We start from the raw sequence: 23,281 nt of genomic DNA on the forward strand, positions 1-23,281 counted from the left end.
TGAAAATAAATTGACAGATGAGGAAAATCTTGTGTTACATCACATTCCTTATCAGCAAGCCATAGATCACTACTGTATTTAGCTCAAAGCACAAGACCAGACATTGGGGCTCTAAGCAGATTCAATTTTAATTATCGGAAAATCCACTCGGAAGCGGTCAAACGAATTATGCGATACATTAAAGGCACAGTCAATGCAGGACTAACTTTCCGAAAATGTGGAACAACTGAAATTGAAGGTTCCTGTGATGCTGATTGTGCATGAGACCTCCATCAGCGGCTATCAACAACCAGCTATATCTTCAAGTTAGCTGGGACAGCAGTTTCCTGGACTTCAAAACGACAATAAACCGTCGCTCTATCAACTACAGAAGCAGAGTATATGGCTCTGTCAGCAGCAGCACAAGAAGCGGTATACCTTCAAGGATTGCTTTGTGAATTGTGTGTTATGCATAGTGAAAAACCAGTAAGTGTATGCTATGATAATAGATGTGCCATTGCACTGAGTCACAATGGTGTGCATCACACTCGAACAAAACACACTGACGTGAGGCACCACTATATTCGTGATTTAATTAAAACAGGAAAATTCAGTGAGAAACCTGTAAATACCGTTAACACGTTCGCTGCGGCTGACGCTTATAAGCGTTTCCGCGATCAACACGCCAGAGCGGCTGACGCTCATAAGCGTTTCCGCGATCAACACGCCAGAGCGGCTGACGCTCATAAGCGTTGCCGCGATCAGCAAGCCAGTGCGGGTAACACTTATAAGCGGTGCGCTCGCTAGCTGAGTTCTCACTAGGGGAGGTCGCCAACTGGGACACGCCGATTTCGTCCGAATTGTTTCTAGAAAGAGGTGGGACTCCACATAACGTGCCCGAAATATTTCGCCTGAGTTGGCCATAGGAAAGGAGAACATGCTCTCGAAAGTTGTTCCGATAGCACTATAGGAGGCTATACCCTATTTAGCGCTCTGTTCGTCGTTATTGGCGTAGAGTAATGGTCAAGCGCATTGCTCACGAAACAGGCGACTTGGGATCAATCCCAGGTCCGTTCTGATTTTTTTTTCTCATTTTTATTTTACTTCGTATCTTCAGAGTGTTCGGTTATTTACGGTAGATGTATATTTCTATCGTCAAGTCAAAAATCTAATTAAAAGATTACAAAGTGCCCCTGAATAACTCCAACAACAGCGAGAGGTATCATCAAGAGAAGATGCAATTAAAATACATTCGACCGTGCTGCATCAATTCAGTGCTCTTGTGGACACCCCTATGATCTAGTACGCTTGGTTTGCATCCAAACTATTAGAGGAAACACCTCAGTTTTAAAACTTGAATTAAGTGTGCTTTCCAATGAAGCATGTTGCAGAGAAATGTAACTGCTCAAACAATGCCTTCATAAAATGTGCCTAGAGTGAAACATATATGTTTCACATGTTTCTATGATATGTCACCAGAAAAATGGCAAAACTTCTACTGTCGTAATGAATAAAAAGTACCGCACGTAATCACAAGAATCTTTAAAATCTTTATTTTCATTAAAACTTTCGCCTAGTTATATAAATATACTACTTGAATGTATTTAAATTCTACGGTAAATAGTTGCAAAATCTGACGAAACCAAGGAAAATAAGAATGAAAACAATTGAAAAAAATTAGGAAGCACCTGGGATTGATTCCAGGTCGACTGTTTCGTGAGCAATGCGCTTGACCATTACGCTACGCCGTCAACATGTTCGCTGCGGCTGACGCATATAAGCGGCGCGTTCACTAGCAGAGTTCTCAGTTTAGTTTGTTCGGCTGTGCACTCGTGTTAGTTCAAGTAACCAACGACATATCACGTAACGTGTTCCTGTCTGCAGTTGTGTGTTTTCGTTTTTTGTCGTCTGTGTTGTGCATTGTTTGCAATGGCGGCGAATGAACCGACACCGGGGCCTTCGAACGCGAAAAAGTGTAGGAAGAGTGACCAATATACTGACCATGAGTTACTACGTGTGTTAGAAGATAGTGATGTAGAGTTCAGAGAGGACGAACCAGATGAGGGTGACTGGCATTTGGAGACTGCAGAAACAGACCACAGTGATGACAGTGTGGAAGCAGAACTGTCCAGTATGTTTCGTGACAGTTCGGAATCGGACGATACGGGCGACGATGATGAGGAAATCGCCGACGATAAAGAACCAGCGCTCGCAGAGGTAAGCAAACCAGGTGTTACGTGGCATGAAGAACCACATGGGATGCAGTATCACCCGTTTACGAAAGCAGAATGTTTGCTGATGAAGCCTGCTGGCAATACGCCAATGGATTTCTTTAGGCTACTGGTTACAGATGACATACTGCAGCTCATAGTTGACGAAACAAATGATAACGCACGGAATATATTTGCGAGCGCAAATACACAAGAGGGCTCTAGAATTAGTAATTGGAAACCCGTAAGTATAGAAGAAATACTTGTCTTCCTGGGGATTTCATTACATATGGGTAATGTCAAATGTGCCCGACTACAAGACTACTGGAAGAGGGATCCGCTGTTCGAAAATAAAGGAATAACGATGAGTATGAGCAGAGACAGATATTTGCTTATCTTACGCGCATTGCATTTTGCAAAAAATCCAGAGTCAGGCGAACCGAAACCAAATGATCGACTGTATAAGATACGCCCTATATTGAATTATTTCAACAACAAAATGTGTAATGTGTATTATCCAGGTAGGGATCTCTCTTTAGATGAATCAATGATTCTTTGGAGGGGACGATTGTCATTTAGACAATACATAAAAAACAAAAGAAATAAGTATGGCATCAAATTGTACATGCTAAATAACCCAGACGGCTTCATCAATAAATGCGCTGTGTACACGGGGATGCGTGGTGATATGGGGGGAAAAGGGCATGCTGAAAAGATAGTATTGCATTTGTTAGAAGAGAAGGTGAATGTTGGCCATCACATTTACATGGACAATTTTTACAACAGCTTTGCCTTAGCTAAAACCCTGTTGAATGCAAAAACACATTGCACCGGGACACTAAGGGTAAATAGGAAAAATACCCCTAAAGACGTGGTATGCGCCAAGCTGGGGAAAGGGGACACCATAGCACGATATTCGGACGGGGTAATGATCGGCAAATGGAAGGATAGACGAGAGGTCTCCTATATTTCCACAGAATACCCCAATACAATGGAACGTGTGCAGAATGCACGCCAGCAAATAGTCGCGAAACCACTGCCAATTATCAGATATAATAGTTGTATGTCTGGGACCGATAGGCAGGACCAGATGTTGTCTTATTATTTATGTGAACGAAAGACAATCCGCTGGCCAAAGAAACTATTCTTCCATGTAGTTGACATGCTAATGTTCAATGCACATTACCTATATAATAAATACTCAGGGCATAATATGACTTTGTATGATTATAGAATACAAATAATAAAGGGACTACTTCCACCAATGGACGTTACAAAAGGCGTGCGTAACAAAAGCGGGACGCAACGGAAGGGACGAAGCAAGTTATGCGGAAGCGATGTAAAACGTGCGCGGCACGGGGCAAGCGTACGGATACACCATACGTGTGTATAACGTGTCCAAACCAACCTGGATTCTGTTTGAACTGCTGCACAATTACACATCCATAATGTAATGGGACGTCGTATCTACAGAGGAAGATCTGTTTGTGTTTGATTTGTAAAGTGTTTGTTTTATTTGATAGCCATGTAAATATAGTTACATTGGTTGCTCAGAATATGATGTTTCTGTACAGTACCGTATGTGGACTTATTTGTGGTTTGCTATAAAAACATCACCTCTACACCTTGAAAACTTATTTGTTACTAGCTGCAGTGCCCGGCGTTGCCCGGGTGTGTATTCATTCCTGTCTTATTTTAGTCCATCTGCTTCTTCTCTCTCTGTCCATCGCCTCCTGTTCTATCGCTATCTATTTTCCATTCATCTCAGTTCCGTTTTCACACAGGTCAATCTTCATGACATAATATTTCCTGTACTATGTGTCCCACAAGAATATAATTTTCCATGTTCCCCGGGAAGAATATTAGGAAACTGCAAAATGAGGTGCGAATGGAGTTGGTATTACAGACGTAATACATTACAACCACATGCATAGTGGGACGGATTTTCGTGCGTTTCATAGTTTTGACGTCATATCTCCTGTACTACGTGTCATACTATGATATAATTTCAAAGCTACATTTAGTGGTATATATGCATATCCTCTGCAAAATTCTTCGCGAATAGCTTTAGTAGTAATGACATAATAAATAGAAATCACAAACCTGATGTTGCGGTTATTCAAGAACAGAATTGTTTATGACGTCATATCTCCTGAACTATATATCGTAAGTAGTTTTTGCTACCATAGCAAATGATTCATTACCTTAGAGAAGATTTGTACCAAATTTGATTGAAATCGGTGTACTAGTTTAGGAGCAGATGTGGAATATCGTCACATGATGCGGCCGTTTTTGAAGAATTACATTGTTCATGACGTCATATCTCCTGACGTATGTGTCGTATGTGGTTCTTACCCCTACAGTGATAGTTTTCCGATAATAGGAATATGTGTACCACGTTTCGTTATCGGTCCAGTAGGAGGAGATGTGGAACATACATACATACACATACAGTCATTTTTATAATATGTATATATTTGTGATTGGGTTTCCATAGCACCACATTGCAGACGAGTCCTGTTTCTTTTTCTTCGTTTTATAAATCTTTTGGTGTTTTCCGACTAATTCTTTTTCAATGGAGTGGATTTGTCACTTGTGTGAATTGCATTTTCTGTCCAGTTAGCAATACAATAAATAAATAAGGGGCTTTGTTAGAATTGTTTGCAATAAATGCATGTAACGCTTATAAGCGACAGACAGCAGGCAGCATTTATCACATGATCGGCATGCAGCTAAAGTGTACTTGTATTTCTATATCTAGCACCTCTTCCGCAGACGTTATATTCGTTGCCAATATTACGTTCGTGCACAACATGAATTTGTCGCAAAACTAGACATTAGTCTTGCGATCAAAATTTAGGCGTGTTCATAATTTGTATTCAGCCAGGTATGGATTACGAAATATAAATTCCAGCAGTATCTTATTATAACTTGAAACTGCTGACTTCCCTTGCAGAACAAAGTTTTATTCATCCATAAGAATTATGAAAAGATACAGTGGCGAGCTAAGTCGGTAACTATGTAAAGTTATTTCCTCGAAATAAAAATCATAGAAGGCCGTGCGGCTGCAAAGAGAAGTGATTGCAGCGCTCCTGGCAGCTAGCCCCGAACTGTTTTGACTGAGTGGAACGCTGCGCCTCTGGTAGCCAGCGTACGAACTCCAAACGAATCAGCTGGCGGCATCTAGTTTATTCGCCACAAACTTACAGGTTTCGCAGGGCTATGATTTCAGCTCTTAGCGCACGTGCGCTTACAAGCGTCCGCCTCGCGCGTTAGCGGCTTGCACTGGCGACCGCAGCGAACGTGTTAAGCAGCAAGCTGATTTTTTGACAAAGGCACTGCCTAAAGGTAAACATCAGTGGTGCTGTCAAGCCGTGGGACTTTCAGAATTCACAAATTGACATCTCGAGAACTTGTGGGGGTGTTGGGAACATTCATATTTTACTCTTTGATGTCTTATATGTATAGTACTTTATGTTTTCTCCTTGATCTTCGTTATGAACATCGCTGAATAAATGGTCTCTAAAAATGTGTGTTCCTGGCAATATGATGTATTGTGTATTTGATTAAAAGGTCAACTTTATAATCTCACAGAGGACTAATTAGAGTCAATATCTAATTACCACTGAATAACACTGCGAACGCCACAGTATTAACTTCTCGTGCTTATGTAATCTCTGCTTTCAGCATCAAACTTAACTTTACATACATTTTCAAATGATCCTAGTGTTTCATTGATGTCTGTTTCTACCGTATTACATCTTTTAGCAAAAAGGTTAGAATTTGATATTGAGAAATCTTGGAAAGTATCATTCTGTTTGTTGCTAAAGTCAGTGAACAGTTGGTTTACATGATTGCTCAAAGAACTCGTTAACTCTTTCTTTAAATCTAATTTTAAATATTCAACTTTAGGTTTACTAAAGACTGAATTTGACACACTAAACAGTATATTTGTTGCCTGACTATTAGAAGTTTCACTCTGGTCATTTAGAACTTCACTTTGAGCATTTAAACTAGAATGTACCAAACCTATTTCTTTCCTTAAGAGTTTACAATTAAATGAAACTTTCATTCTGAGCATTTAACATAGCAAATTTAATTAAAGCCCAGAGTTTAAATTCTAACTCAGTCCAGTCTGGCATTTCTCTACTGATTCTCATAGCTATAGCTGGTTCTTGAGTTTCTTCTACTTGTTTCACATTACCCATATTCTTATGCACTTTAGATCTAGTGACATTTAAAAACTTTACTCGTGTGGTTGTTATACTTAGAGTGCACTTCATTCAACAGTTTATCCAACTTTTGCACTCAAACATTAAAGTACTGTTTTACACTCACCTGACGTATAGTTTAGGCTGCTTCGGCGAGTGGATGTGGAATTGCCACTGGCACCAGTTGCTGTTCAAGGGTGCTGGCATTTGGTTTCTGCATCGACGTCAGTGAGTAGATGTGAAAGCAGGTGTACTACAGGGCTCTGTGTTTGGACCTTCACTTTTTATAATATATGTCAATGACTTGCCCAGCACCATGTTATGTAAATCCACACTCTATGCAGATGATACAACTTTTGTTACAGCAGGGAAAGGTTTAGGAAAATTAAATGAGGAAAGTGAGGCTCATCTCAGAGCAGCCATCAAGTGGTTCCAACTCAATGACTTGCATATAAATCACGATAAAACTGTAAATATTCTCTTTAGCTGAGACACAATCAATCTTATCACTCTTTAACACACAAGCTAAACTACTTGGGATCCATCTTGACTCAAAATTAACGTGGAAGAGTCATACCGATTATATTTGTACTAAGTTAGCACATATGACATATTTGTCAGGTAAACTAAGGTCATGTGTTAGTGGTAAGTTATTAGTCAATGCATACTATGCCTTTTTCCACACCCATTTAACATATGCCACTTTGTTTTGCTCCGGGTGAGTTTCCCAGCAACAATTTTTCATTTGGCAAAAGAAGGCAGTCAGATTTATCCATGGAGTCAGAAATAATGCGTCTTGTAGACCATATTTCAAAAATCTAAAAATACTAACAGTTGCAGCACTCTTTATACTAAGTTGTCTCATACACACAAAAGAAAAACAACACAGTCACAAACTACGACAACCTACCCATCACCATGACACACGTGTAAAACAGCAAATTGACATCCCTGTTGCTAGACTAAAGAAAACTCAAGATAGTTACAGGTACATGGGAGTAAAACTATTTAACATGTTGCCAATAGAGGCACATAATGTGTCAGTGAATGAGTTTAAAAGTGTCACAAAGAAATGGCTTAGAGAAAAAGCTTTTTATACAATAGAAGAGTTTATAATGTGCACTAAAGATGATCTTAAGTACTGGTACTAATATAGTTTCACTTAAACTTATACATGTAAATATAATACAAAAATTTGTCCTTGATGCTGCACAAGGTATTTGTATCTTATTAGACAATAATGATCTACAATATATTACACCATTTCTGTTAGTTATGTGAACTGTATATGTACACAAATGACGACATCAATTGCATTTTTAATGCCTAAAGATAATAAAATAAATAGGTCAGCACCAATGAACAGCAACTGGCGGTGACGGCATCGGATGTTGTTTTCTGCGTCTGCGCACCCACGATGTGAGAGAGCTGTATACTCCCCACACCAGATCATCTTAGACTAAGAGGAGATACGACGACTAAGAGGAGATACGACGAGAACAATTCGACATACATCGAGGTCTTCTTTCCGTTCTTTTAACATTATTATTTTCTTACATTTTAACTTTTTTGCATTTACTAATTTTCACCATTTGAATTTTTAGGCAGAATCCAATTCCGTGAAATGGTTCTTTTGTCTTGTTATACTCGGCTGCTATGGCAACACATACCTTCTTATCTCGTTATCGTCTCAAAATTCCTGTTTTCTTCCATCCTTTCACACAGGTTGCCACATTCTAGCGCTTTGCAAAAAAAAAGACCTTCGTAATCTGATGATCACATATCGAAAGTTTAGTGTCACCATACTCCTCGATTAACAATGTATTTGACTCGAAACCAAACAGAATTTTCTGCAGAACATAGATATTTATTTGGTTTCTGGCAGACCCATAACATTTATGAGTGAGTTGGTTTAATAACCATTCCTCTTCTCACTATGTATTTCAATAAATATCTTGTCCTCTCCATGTACAAAACGAATATTAATTAACAATACTTCAACGGTCCTTTTTTTTCACTACAACAGTCGAAGTTATAAAACAGCAGATGATACATAAACACTCTTTGTTCTTTCACTATGGCTTCCATGGCGTGACTGGGAAACACTTGTCGGCGCCGTTCGCCCACCATGTCTATAGTCGTCTCACAATAAACTACAAACCTGCACACACAGGCAGGTGATGCACAGTAAATTGGCTCTCTCACACGTATATTTAAGATATCGTGTGTTCGAGATGGTAGAAGGCTGAGTGGTTCTGGAATTTACACAGTGTCATGCTGTATTGTTTCAAGAATTTCTAAGTCCTTTCCTGGATTCTTTTACTGCTTACTCTAGTGTATATTCTGGCTCTGGTTTGTAATGTTTCACAACTTCCGAGAGCTCAGTGCATGTTAAATCTGCACTAAACTGAATTTTATACTTAGTTAGCCATGAACGTATATCTGCTTTACAAGAATGTGCGCTAGGCACTTTATTTTCGTGAACGCAATGTTAGGATGCATTGTCTAATACCACTATAAATCCACATGGAATGTTTGGTATTAGGCAGTCTTGCGACCAATATATAATTTTCATGCTTCATTCCATTGTGATAGTCTTCCTATGTTCATCTCTAATCACAGATGAGCTTTGCCCTCAATGAACCCCATTTCTCCTCCTGCATGAACCACTATCGCTCTTTGGGTGGAACTTTCATTTCTCCACACACCTGGTACGTCACTATGCTGTCAACATTTACTGACAGTATAGTGTGTATGCACCCATGTTTCGTCAGTTTTCTCTCAAAGTTCCAATTTCCAGTGTTTGTCGCTTTCCAGTGGTCCTAAATGTTGCGATCCTTCTCTGTATGTCTAGCATAGGTAACTGTCAACAGTCTTGAGATCTGTGAAACTTGGTGGTCCCCATATTTCACGTAGCAACATCCGTAGATAGAAACATTTGGCCCTGTTTGGATGTACAGTGTATACTCAGCCAAGTGCACCAGTTTTCATGATTCCTGGACGATCGTTGAAATATGTGGAGTGAAAGAAAAAACTCTAATACACAGGGATGTCAACATATAGTAATGTCTTTGCGAATGGATCCATTTGGCAATTGGCACAGTTGGTGAAGAGCTATACTGTGTTCTGAGGTGGTGCACTTGCAGTTTTTCTGACTGGCTTTTATGAAGTAAACTCTCTGTCCACATTCTCAAAAAAATACTGCTAGATGTAGCACTGTTGGTTCGCTTTCGTGTATGGGAAAATCAAAAACACACCACATTGCTTCATTATTGTTGATGTATCTTCCCATATTGACAAAACCACCGAAGCTAAATTTCCCAGTCCACAACTGTAGGACATAGTAGTGAAAAATATGATTCACACACAGACCATATGGGCCATTGAACCCCAGTTTGCAATGTATGAATGTTTAAAACAGAAACGACGAGATCCTCATTTTTATTGTTCACTGTCCTTGGCTATTTGAAATACTGCCATGTGACTGTCTTTATTCACATGCTTACAGACAATTTGGTGGATTTCACTGAATTGCAGTAATCTACATTTGTGTGCGCTTGGAACATTTTGGAAATTAGTTGTTATATGGTACTACTAACTGATTATCTATTTCCAGCGTCACTGTCTCATACTTTTTAATGCGAGGCCACCATTTTTTGGGTTTGCCATCAACTCTGTTTCTGTGTTGTCCAAGTATGGTTTTGGGTACTTTTTTTGTACAATTTCCATCATTCATACATTGCAAACTGGGGTTCAATGGCCCACATGGTCTGTAAATCATGTTTTTCACTACTATGTCCTACAGTTCTGAATCTTCTTGTGGACTGGGAAATTCAGCTTGGGTGGTTTTGTCAATATCCGTGGGATGAATTTTGTTGCGTAGGCATATGAGATTGTGTGAATGAGGCTCTTCTCGTTTATGCCATTTGACTGGAACTGTTAGATGCTGGATGTACACAAAGATGTGGCATTTTGTGATGACTTAGCCCAAGATTTCCGACAAAAGTGTCTATTATGTCATGTTGATGCATGGGGGCTTGTCTGTATTTTAGTTGCTCTTTAATTTCTGGCCATGATGAGTTGCATGTGAATGTTATGAAGAGAGCAGGTCGTCCATATTTTCTTATGTAGGTCATGTCATCTTGTGCATGTTCCAAAGTCATCAAAGAAAGACAGAGGAACATGCATGAACAAAGGTAATTTTATCCTCATCATGCAATGTTTCCGTCACTTATAATTGCGCCTCGAAGATGAATGCATTCTTTCACATGTGGTTTCTTCTGATTCAGTTTCTTCTAAAAACATTCGTTCTGTTTCTATTTTTACATACATGTCTACCAGGAAATGTTGGAATAAATGGTGAGTGTTGAGAAAGTGATTAGAGACAATGAAACATACAGTCACAGAGTTGTAAGCATAGAACTTCTTGGAAGTGACTGTTTTGTTTGCTGCTTTGGCTGGATTTGTTCTAAATTAAAATGATACTCATCCTTTCCGTGCAGAAATATTAATGGATATTCGAGGGGACCATATGAACTGCGTCCTCACAATGCATTGTAGCGTACAGCGAGGTGATCGGTCTCATCAGATTAGGAAGGAAGTCGGATGTGCCCTTTCAAAGAAACTATCCTGGCATTTGCCTCAAGCAATTCAGGGAAATCATGGAAAACCTAAATCTGGATGGCCAGACGTGGATTTGAACCGATATCCTCCCGAAAGCGAGTCCAGTGTGCTACCCACTGTGCCACCTCACTCAGTGTGTATCAGTTTGATTACTTGTACTTCGCTGTTTGTTATTATTAACTAACTACACTACTTTTTCGGTTCCTCCCTTCGTCACTGAAACTGGCGTTCAAACCCACAATGGGTCTTGTTTTGTATTTACCTACACATGGGTAGCCACACCAGTGGCAATTCCAGAACACACCAAAAAGCCTTTGAATAGTCCACCGTGTTCCACAACATTTGAGTGTGTTCTGGAATCTTCCACAATGATCTGGGATATTCCAGGATGTTTCTGAACATTCTGGAATCTTCCCAAATGTTCCAGACTATTCCAAACATTCCAGATCATCCCGGATCATTGCAGAACATTCTGGAATGTTCTTGAACACTCTCTAAATATTCTAAAAAGTGAAGTGCCTTTTGAGTAAAAATGAAAACCTTCTTCATGGATCACGGATAGGGGGCTACTACACCATACAACTCACTTGATCATACCAGGACTTTTTTTTTTTTTTTTGAGTTTTAGTGGCACTTGTACACTTTTTTAATATATATTTAGTACTGTTGCTAACTTGGGCATACAATAGCGCAACTTATTACAGTATTAGCTGAAGCAATAATGAAAGAATAGGTTCTCTGTTGTAAAACAGTTGAGTGATACAAAACAATATCATTTGTGGTTGGCACACTTTAACCCTCAAGTGGGCAAGCGGTTATGTATAATCATTAGCTGCACTTTGACCTGAAGTATTTGATGAGTATAAATGAAGAAAATGGAATCTCCTGGGAGGGAACAAAAAAAAAAACAGACCATAAAAAAGGTTTAAATTTATTTGTACACAAACTAAGAGAAATGCAACCACTGACCCGTAGCAGACTGATATGTTGAGCATGAGAACACGTAACTGGAAACAGTATTCACACTAGCTTTTGAGCACGTGCGCACGATACACACACACACACACACACACACACACACACACACACACACACACACACACATAAATGTAAACTTGTGCAGCTGCAGTGAGACTGATTATTGATTATCAATTACTGTAAACAGTCGCCTGGGCTCATAGTGGATTGGGTAGGAGTAGCAGGATAGTGCAAGGCAGGTCTTTCAACACATGACATGACTCAGTAGCTGCAAATCAAGAGAGGAGGATAGAATGAGTGAGACATATAGAGAGGGAGAAGGGAGAGGAGGAAACATGAGGAAGCTGGAGATGAAGAGAGAGAGAGAGAGAGAGAGAGAGAGAGAGAGAGAGAGAGAGAGAGAGAGAGAGAGAGAGAGAGAGAGAGGAGGACGAATAAGGAAGAGTGGTGGGAACAGGTTAGCTGAGGTTTACGCTGAGGGAAGACAATTTCCAACTGCGTGAAACTTGTGCTGGAAGGGAGTATCCTAATGGTTCGCATAGCAAAGCAGCTGTCAAAGTCATTTCTATTTTAGTATGGTGCCCAGTAAATTCGACAACTGGATGGTCAGTTGTTTGTGGTGTCACCGCCAGACACCACACTTGCTGGGTGGTAGCCTTTAAATCGGCTGCGGTCCGTTAGTATACGTCGGACCCGCGTGTCGCAGACCGAGCGCTGCCACACGGCAGGTCTAGAGAGTCTTCCTAGCACTCGGCCCAGTTGTACAGCCGACTTTGCTAGCGATGGTTTACTGACAAATTACGCTCTCATTTGCCGAGACGATAGTTAGCATAGCCTTCAGCTACGTCGTTTGCTACGACCTAGCAAGGCCCCATTATCATTTGCTATTTATCTTGTGATGCATGTACCGTCAGACCGATGTTCACCAATTATGGATTAAAGTTAAGTATTCCAGAAGCTACGTACTTTATTTGCTAGTCTCCATTACTTGTCCCATTCCAGACCTCACGCTAGCCTGTGTGAGTTTCAATGCGTGCCTTTCGGCTTCCTTATAGTGGGTTGGCTGTCTTGCCAATCCACAACAAGTGGCGACGAGGCCAATTCGCGTTCGTAACTATACTGCCCTGATTTACTTGTGTAATGGCTTCGCCACAATCTCCAGATGTACTGTCCGAATTTTATCGCTTACAGAACCAGCAGACGCAGGCCTTACTGGATGCCCTTGGACAGCTCGTCCAGGGTCAATGTGCCATGCAAAACGATGCGGCAGCCGCCGCTCCACCGCTCACGCAGCCACAACACACAGTTGCACCACCTTTTCGTCCTTTTGTTGCGGCACTGGAAAGCTGGATGGAGTGGTCACGCCAATTTCGATTCCATCTCGCCGCCTACAGAAGTCAAGGTAACGAGCGGCAGCCTTTTTTGTTAGCATCCGTCGGCGTCCACACGTACCATGTGATAGTCAAATTATTTCCCCGACGCGATGTAGAAACTCTGCCCTACGACGAAATTTTGTCTGCATTAGATGCATATTTTAAAGAATCAGTCAATGTAGTTGCAAGAAGGTATACCTTCTTTTGTACAAAACGTACGGCAGGTCAGACTAATAGGGAGTGGGTTGCAACCTTGCAAGACCTTACTAGGGATTGTGCTTTTGAGTGTCAATGTGGACTCCCTTATTCAGATACTATTGTACGTGATGCAATTGCACAGAACGTTTCTGATGTTAGTATACGGGAACAGATTTTGAAACTAGTCAATCCCTCCCTTCAACAAGTGATGGACATATTGGATCGGCAGGACACACTTGACTTTGCTCAGGAATCATTTGAAACTTCGCCACCCGTGTGTCAGGTTAACCGGCCCGCCGGGCGAGCTGCACGGAACAGTAAACAGTCCTCGTGCCCGGCCGCGCCAAAGCCGCCTGGCTCTCAGCCATGTGTACTGCGCCAGCAAGCAAATGCAGTGAAATCATGCCCGCGGTGTGCTACTAGACATTCACGTGAGAATTGCCCGTCACGCCAGGCTATTTGCTTTTTCTGTAATAAAAAAGGCCATGTTCAAAGTGTTTGCCAGAAAAAGCTCCGATCGGAAGCTCAAAACCATTCCAAGCCCTTTGCTTCGCGCCGGAATCGGAATCGAACCAAGGATATTCAGGCTCACGACACTTTGCCCATGGAAATTCATGTAGTTCATTCCACTCCGCCCAGTGCTACTCTCTCTCACAGTGACTGTGTTCGTCCCACAAATAGTGTGCGTCGACATCGCCGGAAATCCCGTCAAGTCGAAAGTGATTCTGTACCAGTGTCAGTTCACGTTGCACGAGACAGTTGCTCTTGTCGTCAGCAGGACTATAAACTTTTTGTGGACTTGGACATTAACGGCAAAGTGATACCATTCCAGCTCGATACCAGAGCTGCAGTTTCATTGATCAATCACGACACGTACAAACAGCTGGGCACACCTCCGTTCCGTGCTGCAAATGTTAAGTTAAGTAGTTATTCAGGACAAGCGATCCCTATGTTAGGACAGTGCAGCCTTCTTGCAACATACAAGGGACAAACAAAACTTGTGTCATTTTACGTCCTTCATTCGTCTGCTGCAGTGAACTTGTTTGGTTTAAAAAAAATGGTTCAAATGGCTGTAAGTACTATGGGACTTAACATCTATGGTCATCAGTCCCCTAGAACTACTTAAACCTAACTAACCTAAGGACAGCACACAACACCCAGTCATCACGAGGCAGAGAAAATCCCTGACCCCGCCGGGAATCGAACCCGGGCGTGGGAAGCGAGAACGCTACCGCACTGTTTGGTTTCGATTTATTTCAGTTGTTTAACTTGTCTATAGTAAATCAGGTCCTATCAGTGAACCAGACTGTGCCTTCAGATAGTGTTTCTCGTCTCTGTGAAGAATTTGTGGACATTTTTGCACCGGGCCTCGGTTGCGCTAAGAACTATGAAGCACATTTGGAACTGAAAGTCAATGCGCAACCGAAATTTTTCAGAGCGCGCAATGTTCCCCACGCATTGCGTGATGCGATCGCAAAAACATTACACGATTTGGAATCACAAGGTGTAATTGAACGTGTGCAGGCTTCTCTCTGGGCATCACCCTTAGTAGTTTTGCAAAAACCTTCTGGAAAATTGAGACGTTGTGTGGACTTCAAGGCAACCGTGAATCCACAACTAGTGACTGCAACTTTTCCTTTACCCCACCCGGAAGATCTTTTTGACAAACTGTGCCCGGGTAAATATTTTTCGAAGTTGGACCTAGCAGATGCATACTTGCAAATACCGGTGGACGAAGAATCCCAGCGCGTTTTGGTGGTTAACACGCATCTTGATTTGTATCGATTCGAACGACTGCCATTCGGGTGTGCATCCGCCCCTACATTGTTTCAGCAATATTTACAAACTGTTTGTGCATCGGTCCCTACTGCAGCAAACTATCTGGATGATACTGTGATCTCCGGAAAGACGGAAGAAGAACATTTAGCCAATCTCAGAACATTATTTCAGGTTTTGCGACAAAATGGTCTTCGCTTGCGGAAGGACAAATGTGTGTTTTTTGCTCGTGACTTACCCTATCTGGGACATGTATACCTTGGGCATTGAGTACATCCCAGTCCCGAGCACCTCCGTGCCATACAAGACTTGCCTTCGCCCCAGAATCTGAAGCAGCTACAGAGTGTGCTGGGAAAAATTAATTATTATCATCGCTATGTGCACCACGCCTCTTCCATTTCAGCTCCGCTTCATGGCTTACGCCGTAAAGGTGTTCCGTTCGTCTGGACAACGGAATGCGAACGAGCCTTTCGCCAGTTGAAATCGGCGTTGCTTTCCAATACTTGCCTTACGCCATTCGATCCCCGGAAGCCCCTTTTGTTGATGGTGGATGCATCGGATTTCGGGATCGGTGCTGTGCTTGCGCACAAAGATGGTTCGCACGATCGCCCTATTGCCTTTGCATCCAAATTGCTCTCGTCTGCGCAAAGAAATTATTCACAGATTGAGAAAGAAGCATTGGTTCTCGTATTTGGTGTTACCAAGTTTCATGATTTCTTGTATGGTCGTCACTTTACCATCATCACAAACCACAATCCTTTGACATCGCTTTTTCATCCGAACAAGCCTGTACCTCCACGTACAGCGCAGATATTCATTCGCTGGTCTATTTTCCTCTCGCAGTACCGCTACGATATCTTGTATCGGTCCACTGCTAAGCACGGAAACGCCGATGCGTTGTCCCGTTTGCCTGTTGCTGAGGATAGAGCATTCGGTTCCTCCGAACTTGCTTGCATGTTCATTGATTCGGAAACCGATGACGTGGTCGAATCGTTTCCGATTGATTTTCGTTGTGTAGCTACAGCCACAGCTGCCGACCCTGTCCTTGCTACCATTCTGCGTTTCGTTGCTACTCAATGGCCCTTGTCAAAGTCACGGATCGGGGATCCGTTGGTTCGCCGATTTTTTGCTCACAAGGAGAGACTTTTTGTTCGACGTTGTGTTTTGCTGTTGCGTTCTGATAATGATCAGTCCAGGGTCGTGGTCCCACATTCGTTACAGTCCTCTGTCTTACGGCTTCTCCACCAAGGACATTGGGGCACAGTGCGAACGAAACAACTTGCTCGTCAGCACTGTACTTGGTTCGGAATCGATGCCGCGATTGCGAATATGTGCTCTTCTTGCATGGTGTGTGCCGAACAACAATCAGCACTACTGCGGAAATTCTTTGCATGGCCAAAAGCCACTTCCCCTTGGCAACGCTTACACATCGATTTCGCTGGTCCATTCTGGAATGCTCGATGGTTGGTTGTGGTAGATTCATTCAGTAATTTTCCTTTCGTTGTCCGGATGTCTTCCACGATGTCATCTGCCACCATCCAAGCGTTATCCGCCATCTTTTGCATTGAAGATCTTCCACAGACTATTGTTTCCGACAATGGTCCACAATTCATGTCCGCAGAATTTCAGTCATTCTGCAAGGCCAATGGTATTCAACATCTGACGTCCGCGCCGTTTTCACCACAGTCAAACGGTGCCGCTGAACGTTTGGTCAAGACTTTCAAGTCACAGATGTTGAAGTTGAAAGAGTCTCATACTCGGAAGGACGTGTTATTGCTCTTTTTGTCCTCGTATCGCTTTCAGCCCCGAGATGGTCACTCGCCGGCTGAGTTGCTTCACGGTCGCCCTCATCGAACCTTGATGTCTTTGCCGCTCCACAGGAACCTGATGCGGCGGATGTAGCAGACACCTGCTTTTGCTCCAGGCGACGTTGTCTACTACCGCAACTATCGAGGTTCAAGGCGTTGGCTCAAAGGGCGCATTCTTCCCTGCCTCAGCCGCGTTATGTGTCTGGTTGGTTGGTTGGTTGTTTTGGGGAAGACCAGACAGCGAGGTCATCGGTCACATCGGATTAGGGAAGGACAGGTAGGGAAGTCGGCCGTGCCCTTTGAAAGGAACCATCCCGGCATTTGCCTGGAGCGATTTAGGGAAATCACGGAAAACCTAAATCAGGATGGCCGGACGCGGGATTGAACCGTCGTCCTCCCGAATGCGAGTCCAGTGTCGAACCACTGCTATGTATCTGGTTTTGGGGGCCTCTGGTGAGGTGCGTCGGCATCTCAATCAGCTGCGCCTCTGTCGTCGCATGGGATCTGCCGCTCCCCGTCTGCTTTCAGCGACGGTGCCGTCTGGTCAGCGCCCTGGGGACCCATCTACTGGCTCGCCTCAGCCCCAGGTGTTACCGATGCTGCCTTCCATTTTGCCCCATGGCGACGCGCCGCCGCCTGTTCTCCCACCGGCGACGCCCGCAGTGGACGCGGCGCTGCAACCGCCGGGCGCCTCCGTGGGTCACGCGCCGCCGATCGCTTCCCGTGACCAGTTGTCCTCCGACATGGAACTCTTGCCCGCTCCGGACCATATGTCGTCTTCGCCCGTCGGGTGCCCCGGCCCGATGGAGGTCGACCCTTCAGCCCCTCCTGTCTCTCTACGGGCGCATACACCGCATGTTGGCATGCACCCTGAAGCAGGTTTTCAGGTGTTTCCTAGCTCCCCTCGGTCCAAATGGCAGGGTGCGGGTGGCACAGCCTCGCCTGTTGTTAGGCTCCCCACCTCATCGCATATGTCAACATGGGGTCCTCCCCACGGCGGGCGGAAGCCTTATGCCACAACCGTCCGCCGATTTGCGGGGGAGGAATGTGGTGTCACCACCACACACCGCACGTGCTATGTGGTAGCCTTTAAATCGGCCGCGGTCCGTTAGTATACGTCGGACCCGCATGTCGCAGACCGAGCGCCGCCACACGGCAGGTCTAGAGAGACTTCCTAGCACTCGCCCCAGTTGTACAGCCGACTTTGCTAGCGATGGTTCACTGACAAATTACACTCTCATTTGCCGAGACGATAGTTAGCATAGCCTTCAGCTACGTCATTTGCTACGACCTAGCAAGGTGCCATTACCAGTTACTATTGATGCTGTAAAACAACATGTACCATCAAGAGCAATGTTCACCAATTATGGATTAAAGCTAAGTATTCCAGAAACTACGTACGTTTTTTGCTAGTCTCAATTCCTTGTCCTGTTCCAGACCTCACGCCAGCCTGCGTGAGCTTCAACGCATGCCTTTCGGCTTCCTTATAATGGGTTGGCTGTCTTGCCAATCCACAACATTGTTTGTGTAACATAAGAGAAAGGACGCTACTCAGTGTCCCACCCAGAAATTTCTATTATTTTTAAGTTACTTATAATTTTAGTTAAATTATGAATTTATAAGGTGTAAGTACTTCAACCAATATCATTCACTTCTATCAATCATATAACTGTGACAGCTTGCACATATTATGCCAATACTAATTAAATTGCTAACTTCAAGATCACTTGGCAGTTAATTTAAATTACTGCAAAAAGAACATTTCATTTTACTAAACTTGCATATAATGAAGAGAAAAGTGAATAAATAATGAAGAATAAAATGGTTATTAAAATTTATTTGTCAGAAAGTTTTAAATTAATTTTAAAAAACCATCATATACATGCTAATTATGTAAATGGTATTTAATAATTTCTACTCCATTAGTGTTGTCATTTTAGCACTTCCATTATCATTACAATAGGAATTCAAACCACTTTATTGTAAGTGATTTAACTTCATTCTAGACATTACCAAAATTATGAAGGGTGTCTGTAAAATATGGTTCCCATTTTTTTTTCATAGTGTAAAACATGTTTATTTCATGAATGCTACATTTTTGGAAAGTTCAGACTTTAACCTATTTTCCTACATAGTCGCCACTGAGGTCAATACATTTCTGCATGTGGTGTACAAGCTTTTGAATGCCCAATTCAAAAAAATCTGCCACCAAGCCACGCAGTTACCTGAGAACCGCTTCTTCCAGCTCTTCTCTGTCGCTGAAATGTGTTCCACCCAGGTGTTTCTTCATGTCAGGAAAGAGATGGTATTCACTTGAGGCTAAGTCCGGACTGTAGGATGGGTGTTTGACAATACCCCATCCAAATTTTGAAATTAGCTCATTGGTGGCTTTAGCGGTGTACGGCCGAGCATTATCCTGATGCAAACGCAACCCCTTGGACAATATACCCCTCCTCTTGTTTTGAATTGCACGGCGCAATTTTTGCTGCGTCTCACAGTTCCCAGCAGTGTTGATTGTTGTGCCGGTGGGCAAGAACTTGCATAACAGTACCCCCTTCCTGTCCCAAAACATTGCTGCCATCACTTTGCGTTCGTTTGAATTTTCGCGATCTCAACAACTCTGGGTGCTTCCATTGTTTGGACTGTTCTTTGGTTTCGGGTGTGTGGTAGTGCACCCAAGTCTTGTCTCCAGTGACGATGGAGTCGAGGTATTCCTCGCCACGAGTTCCGTGATCTTGAAGAAGTTCTTGGGCCGCTTCAACGCATTGACATTTGTGGTCTTCAGTCAACATTCTTGGCACTCACCTCGCACAAACCTTAGCATACCCTATATGCACCATCAAAATCTTGTCAATAGAGGTTTTGCTGACATCAGGATCATTTCGGAGAGCTCACGAATCATCACTCTTGGATCTGAGAGCACTGCTGCCTCCACTTTGGGGACTGTTTAGTCAGAAACAGATGGCCATCTGGAATGCTCCTCATCATGGATGTCAGTATGCCCATTCTTGAACTCTCTGCACCATTTGCGCACAAATTGTATGCACATACACTTGTCTCCATAGATTTCGCATAGCTGGGAATGGATTTCTACTGGCACCCAATGTTTTTTGCAGACAGGAAACGGATCACCGAGTGCAGCTCACACCTGGCAGGCGAAGCGAGGGGAGATCCATCACGTACGGCTGCCAAGCCGAGACTGAGCTCCGCAGGCAGCTCGCTATGGAGGCGATTTGGAGTGGGGGAACCGAGGTACACTACAGAATCGTAGGATCCACCGTAACAGCACTTTTCAGGACTGTAGTGTCACGGGAACCTTATTTTACGGACAACCCTCATATTACAAATTACCTTGCTTCAAAACAGTTTTTGCCTATTTTAACATGATACTACAGCACATCCAGTTTAGCTACAATGTCATAAAAATTTGTGACTATTTTGGGTCTGACAGCAATTATCTGTCCACTACAACACACACTACTGTAACAACAGTAGAAGAGTATTAATTTTTACTCGGTTACATAGTTACAGCTGAGATGCAATCAGTATTTAGAGTTAGAGGTCCTTATAAATACCATACCACTTTTATACATCCTCTAGAATAATAGATACACTGCTTTCATCCTAAATACCCTTATCACTCTTACTGCTACAATCACCATTACTGTTTTAGTCGCTGTCGAACCACGATCGATCTGCATTGCTAGGCCTTCTGTTGTCTTCCTCTTACAGTTCCGTGTCACTCTCGCAATACGCAGCCTCTAAAGCTGGTTGCTCAGCTTCAATGCTGCCACAGATTTGAAGATCAGGCATACGCTCAGCGAGGCCATCTGTGGCTTTAGGGTCACCGACACATCCTGGGATTTTCAACTCCCTGTGATGAAAATGGAAACACTTCTATTACTGTGAACATCCGAGTGAGGTGCCTATACACTGAGGTGAAAAAGTCATGGGATACCTGCTAATACCATGTCTCACCACCTTTCACCCAGGGTTGTGCTGCAACTTAATGTGGTATGGACTCAACAAATCATTAGAAGTCAACTGCAGAAATAGTGAGACATTCTGCCTCTACAGCCATCCGTAATTGCAAAAGTGTTGCCAGTGCAGGATTTTGTACACGAACCTAGCTCTTCATTACGTCCAAGATATATTCAATGGGATTCGTGTCGGGTGATCTGGATGGTCAAATAATTCACTCACACTGTCCAGAATGTTCTTCAATCGCGAACAACTGTGGACCAATGACATGGTGCACTGTCACCCATAAAAATTCCACGGTGGTTCGGGAACACGAAGGCTACGAATAGTTGCAAATGGCTTCCATGCAGCCAAACATAACCATTTCCAGTCCATTCTACGTAAACACAGTCCGTACTATTACGGAGCCACTACCAGCTTGCACAGTTTCCTGTTGACAACCTGAGTCCACGGCTTCTTGGTGTCTGCATAGCACCTGAATCCTGCCATAAGCTCTTAACAACTGAATTTGGGACTCGTCTGACCAGGCCATAGTTTTACAGTCATCAGGTGGCTGTAGTATTGCATACACAAGGTATAAAAGAGCAGTGCTTTGGCCCAGTTGAGAAGCTGTAGGCGATGACGTGCTGTTAACAAAGACATTCGTGCCTCTCATCTGCTACCGTAGCCCACTAACGACAAATCTTGTCGCACTGCCCTAACGGATACATTCGTCTTACATGCTACACTGATTTGTAGGGTTATTTCACGCAGTGTCGCTTATCTGTTAGCACTGACAATTCTGTGTATGCCACTGCTCTCGGTCATTGAGTGAAAGACATGAGCCACTGCAATGTCCGTGGTGAGAAGTAATGCCTAAAATTTGTTTTTCTCTGCACGCTCTTAACACTGTGGGTATCTGAACATTTATATCTTAACAATTTCCGAACTTCAGTGTCCCACTCATGTAGCTCCAACTACCATTCAACATTAAGTCTTAATTCCCGTATTGCAGCCATAATTGTGTTGGAAACTTTTTCGCGTAAATCACCTGAGTTCAAATGATAGCAATGCTCTTTTATACCTCGTGTATGCGATACTACAGCCACCTGTACATGTGCATATCATTATCCCATGACTTTTGTTGTCTCAGTGTATGCTGTGAAGGTCTGTACAATAGTATTGCTGAAATTTTTTTGTGTTCATGAAGGTTGATATTCACCCTTGAAAAGGATGATAAAAGAATCCAAATGAAGGTGACAAGAAAGTGGGAAACTGAAAGAAGGAACAGGGTATAAGAAGAAGGGGAGTAAACAAGGAAAGGTGGGTGTAAGCAAGGGGAGGGGATAATGGTTGCAGAAAATGCAAGTGTAATACCAGAAACTAGAATTTTTGAAAGACTCTTGTACTGTGCAAAGTATCAATGCTGATATTACTGGTGAAGAGATTGTGGTCAGAAAGGACAGGAATCAAAGATGTGACACAACGTTAGTCCTCACTTCATTCACTCATCTGATATTTGGGAAGAGGATACCTATAGCACAAGTTGTGAAGTTACTATTTAAGCCTAGCATGTGCTCAGTAGAAAGCTGTAACAATTGAACTTTGATCTAAACTACAGTTAATGGTGGCCATTTATTTTGACAGAGAGCTTATTATCAGCCACACCTATGTAATAGCCTGTGCAGAAGCTACACTAGTACAGGATGTGACTGCTTTCACAGGTGGCCTTTGCTGTGACAGAGTGGGATGTGTGTGTTGCACGACTGGAATGAAACAAGTGGTACAGCTCCACTCAATATAACGGCCACTCCTAATGTCAGTGTTGTTTTCTTCCCTTTCTGTTCTCTTTTCCATATGCTATACACACACTCTCCCTCACGAATAATGGACCTTGCCGTCGATGGGGAGGCTTGCGAGCCTCAGCGATACACATAGCCGTACCGTACGTGCAACCACAATAGAGGGCGTATCTGTTGAAGAGGCCAGACAAATCTGTGGTTCCTGTAGAGAGGCATCAGCCTTTTCAGTAGTTGCAGGGGCAACAGTCTGGATGATTGACTGATCTGGCCTTGTAACATCAACCAAAATGGCCTTGCTGTGCTAGTACTGTGAATGGCTGAAAGCAAGGGTAAACTACAGCCGTAATTTTTTCCTGAGGGTAT

At 43.0% G+C, this 23,281-nt stretch overlaps 1 protein-coding gene across 2 annotated transcripts in view; it reads right to left on the bottom strand.

The window, feature by feature from the left end:
- Positions 1–19,005: 19,005 nt before the first annotated feature.
- The window catches only part of LOC124718989 (SCF E3 ubiquitin ligase complex F-box protein grrA-like), a 137,290-nt gene continuing 133,014 nt past the window's right edge, over positions 19,006–23,281 (bottom strand). For both annotated transcript variants that reach the window (XM_047244659.1, XM_047244660.1), the window contains one exon: positions 19,006–21,030. In XM_047244659.1, coding sequence (XP_047100615.1) covers positions 20,883–21,030 — 148 coding nt within the window. In that variant the 3' untranslated portion in view covers positions 19,006–20,882. The remainder of the gene's footprint in view (positions 21,031–23,281) is intronic.

The sequence above is a fragment of the Schistocerca piceifrons genome, chromosome 10, assembly GCF_021461385.2.
Source record: "Schistocerca piceifrons isolate TAMUIC-IGC-003096 chromosome 10, iqSchPice1.1, whole genome shotgun sequence".
Classification (NCBI taxonomy): domain Eukaryota; kingdom Metazoa; phylum Arthropoda; class Insecta; order Orthoptera; family Acrididae; genus Schistocerca; species Schistocerca piceifrons.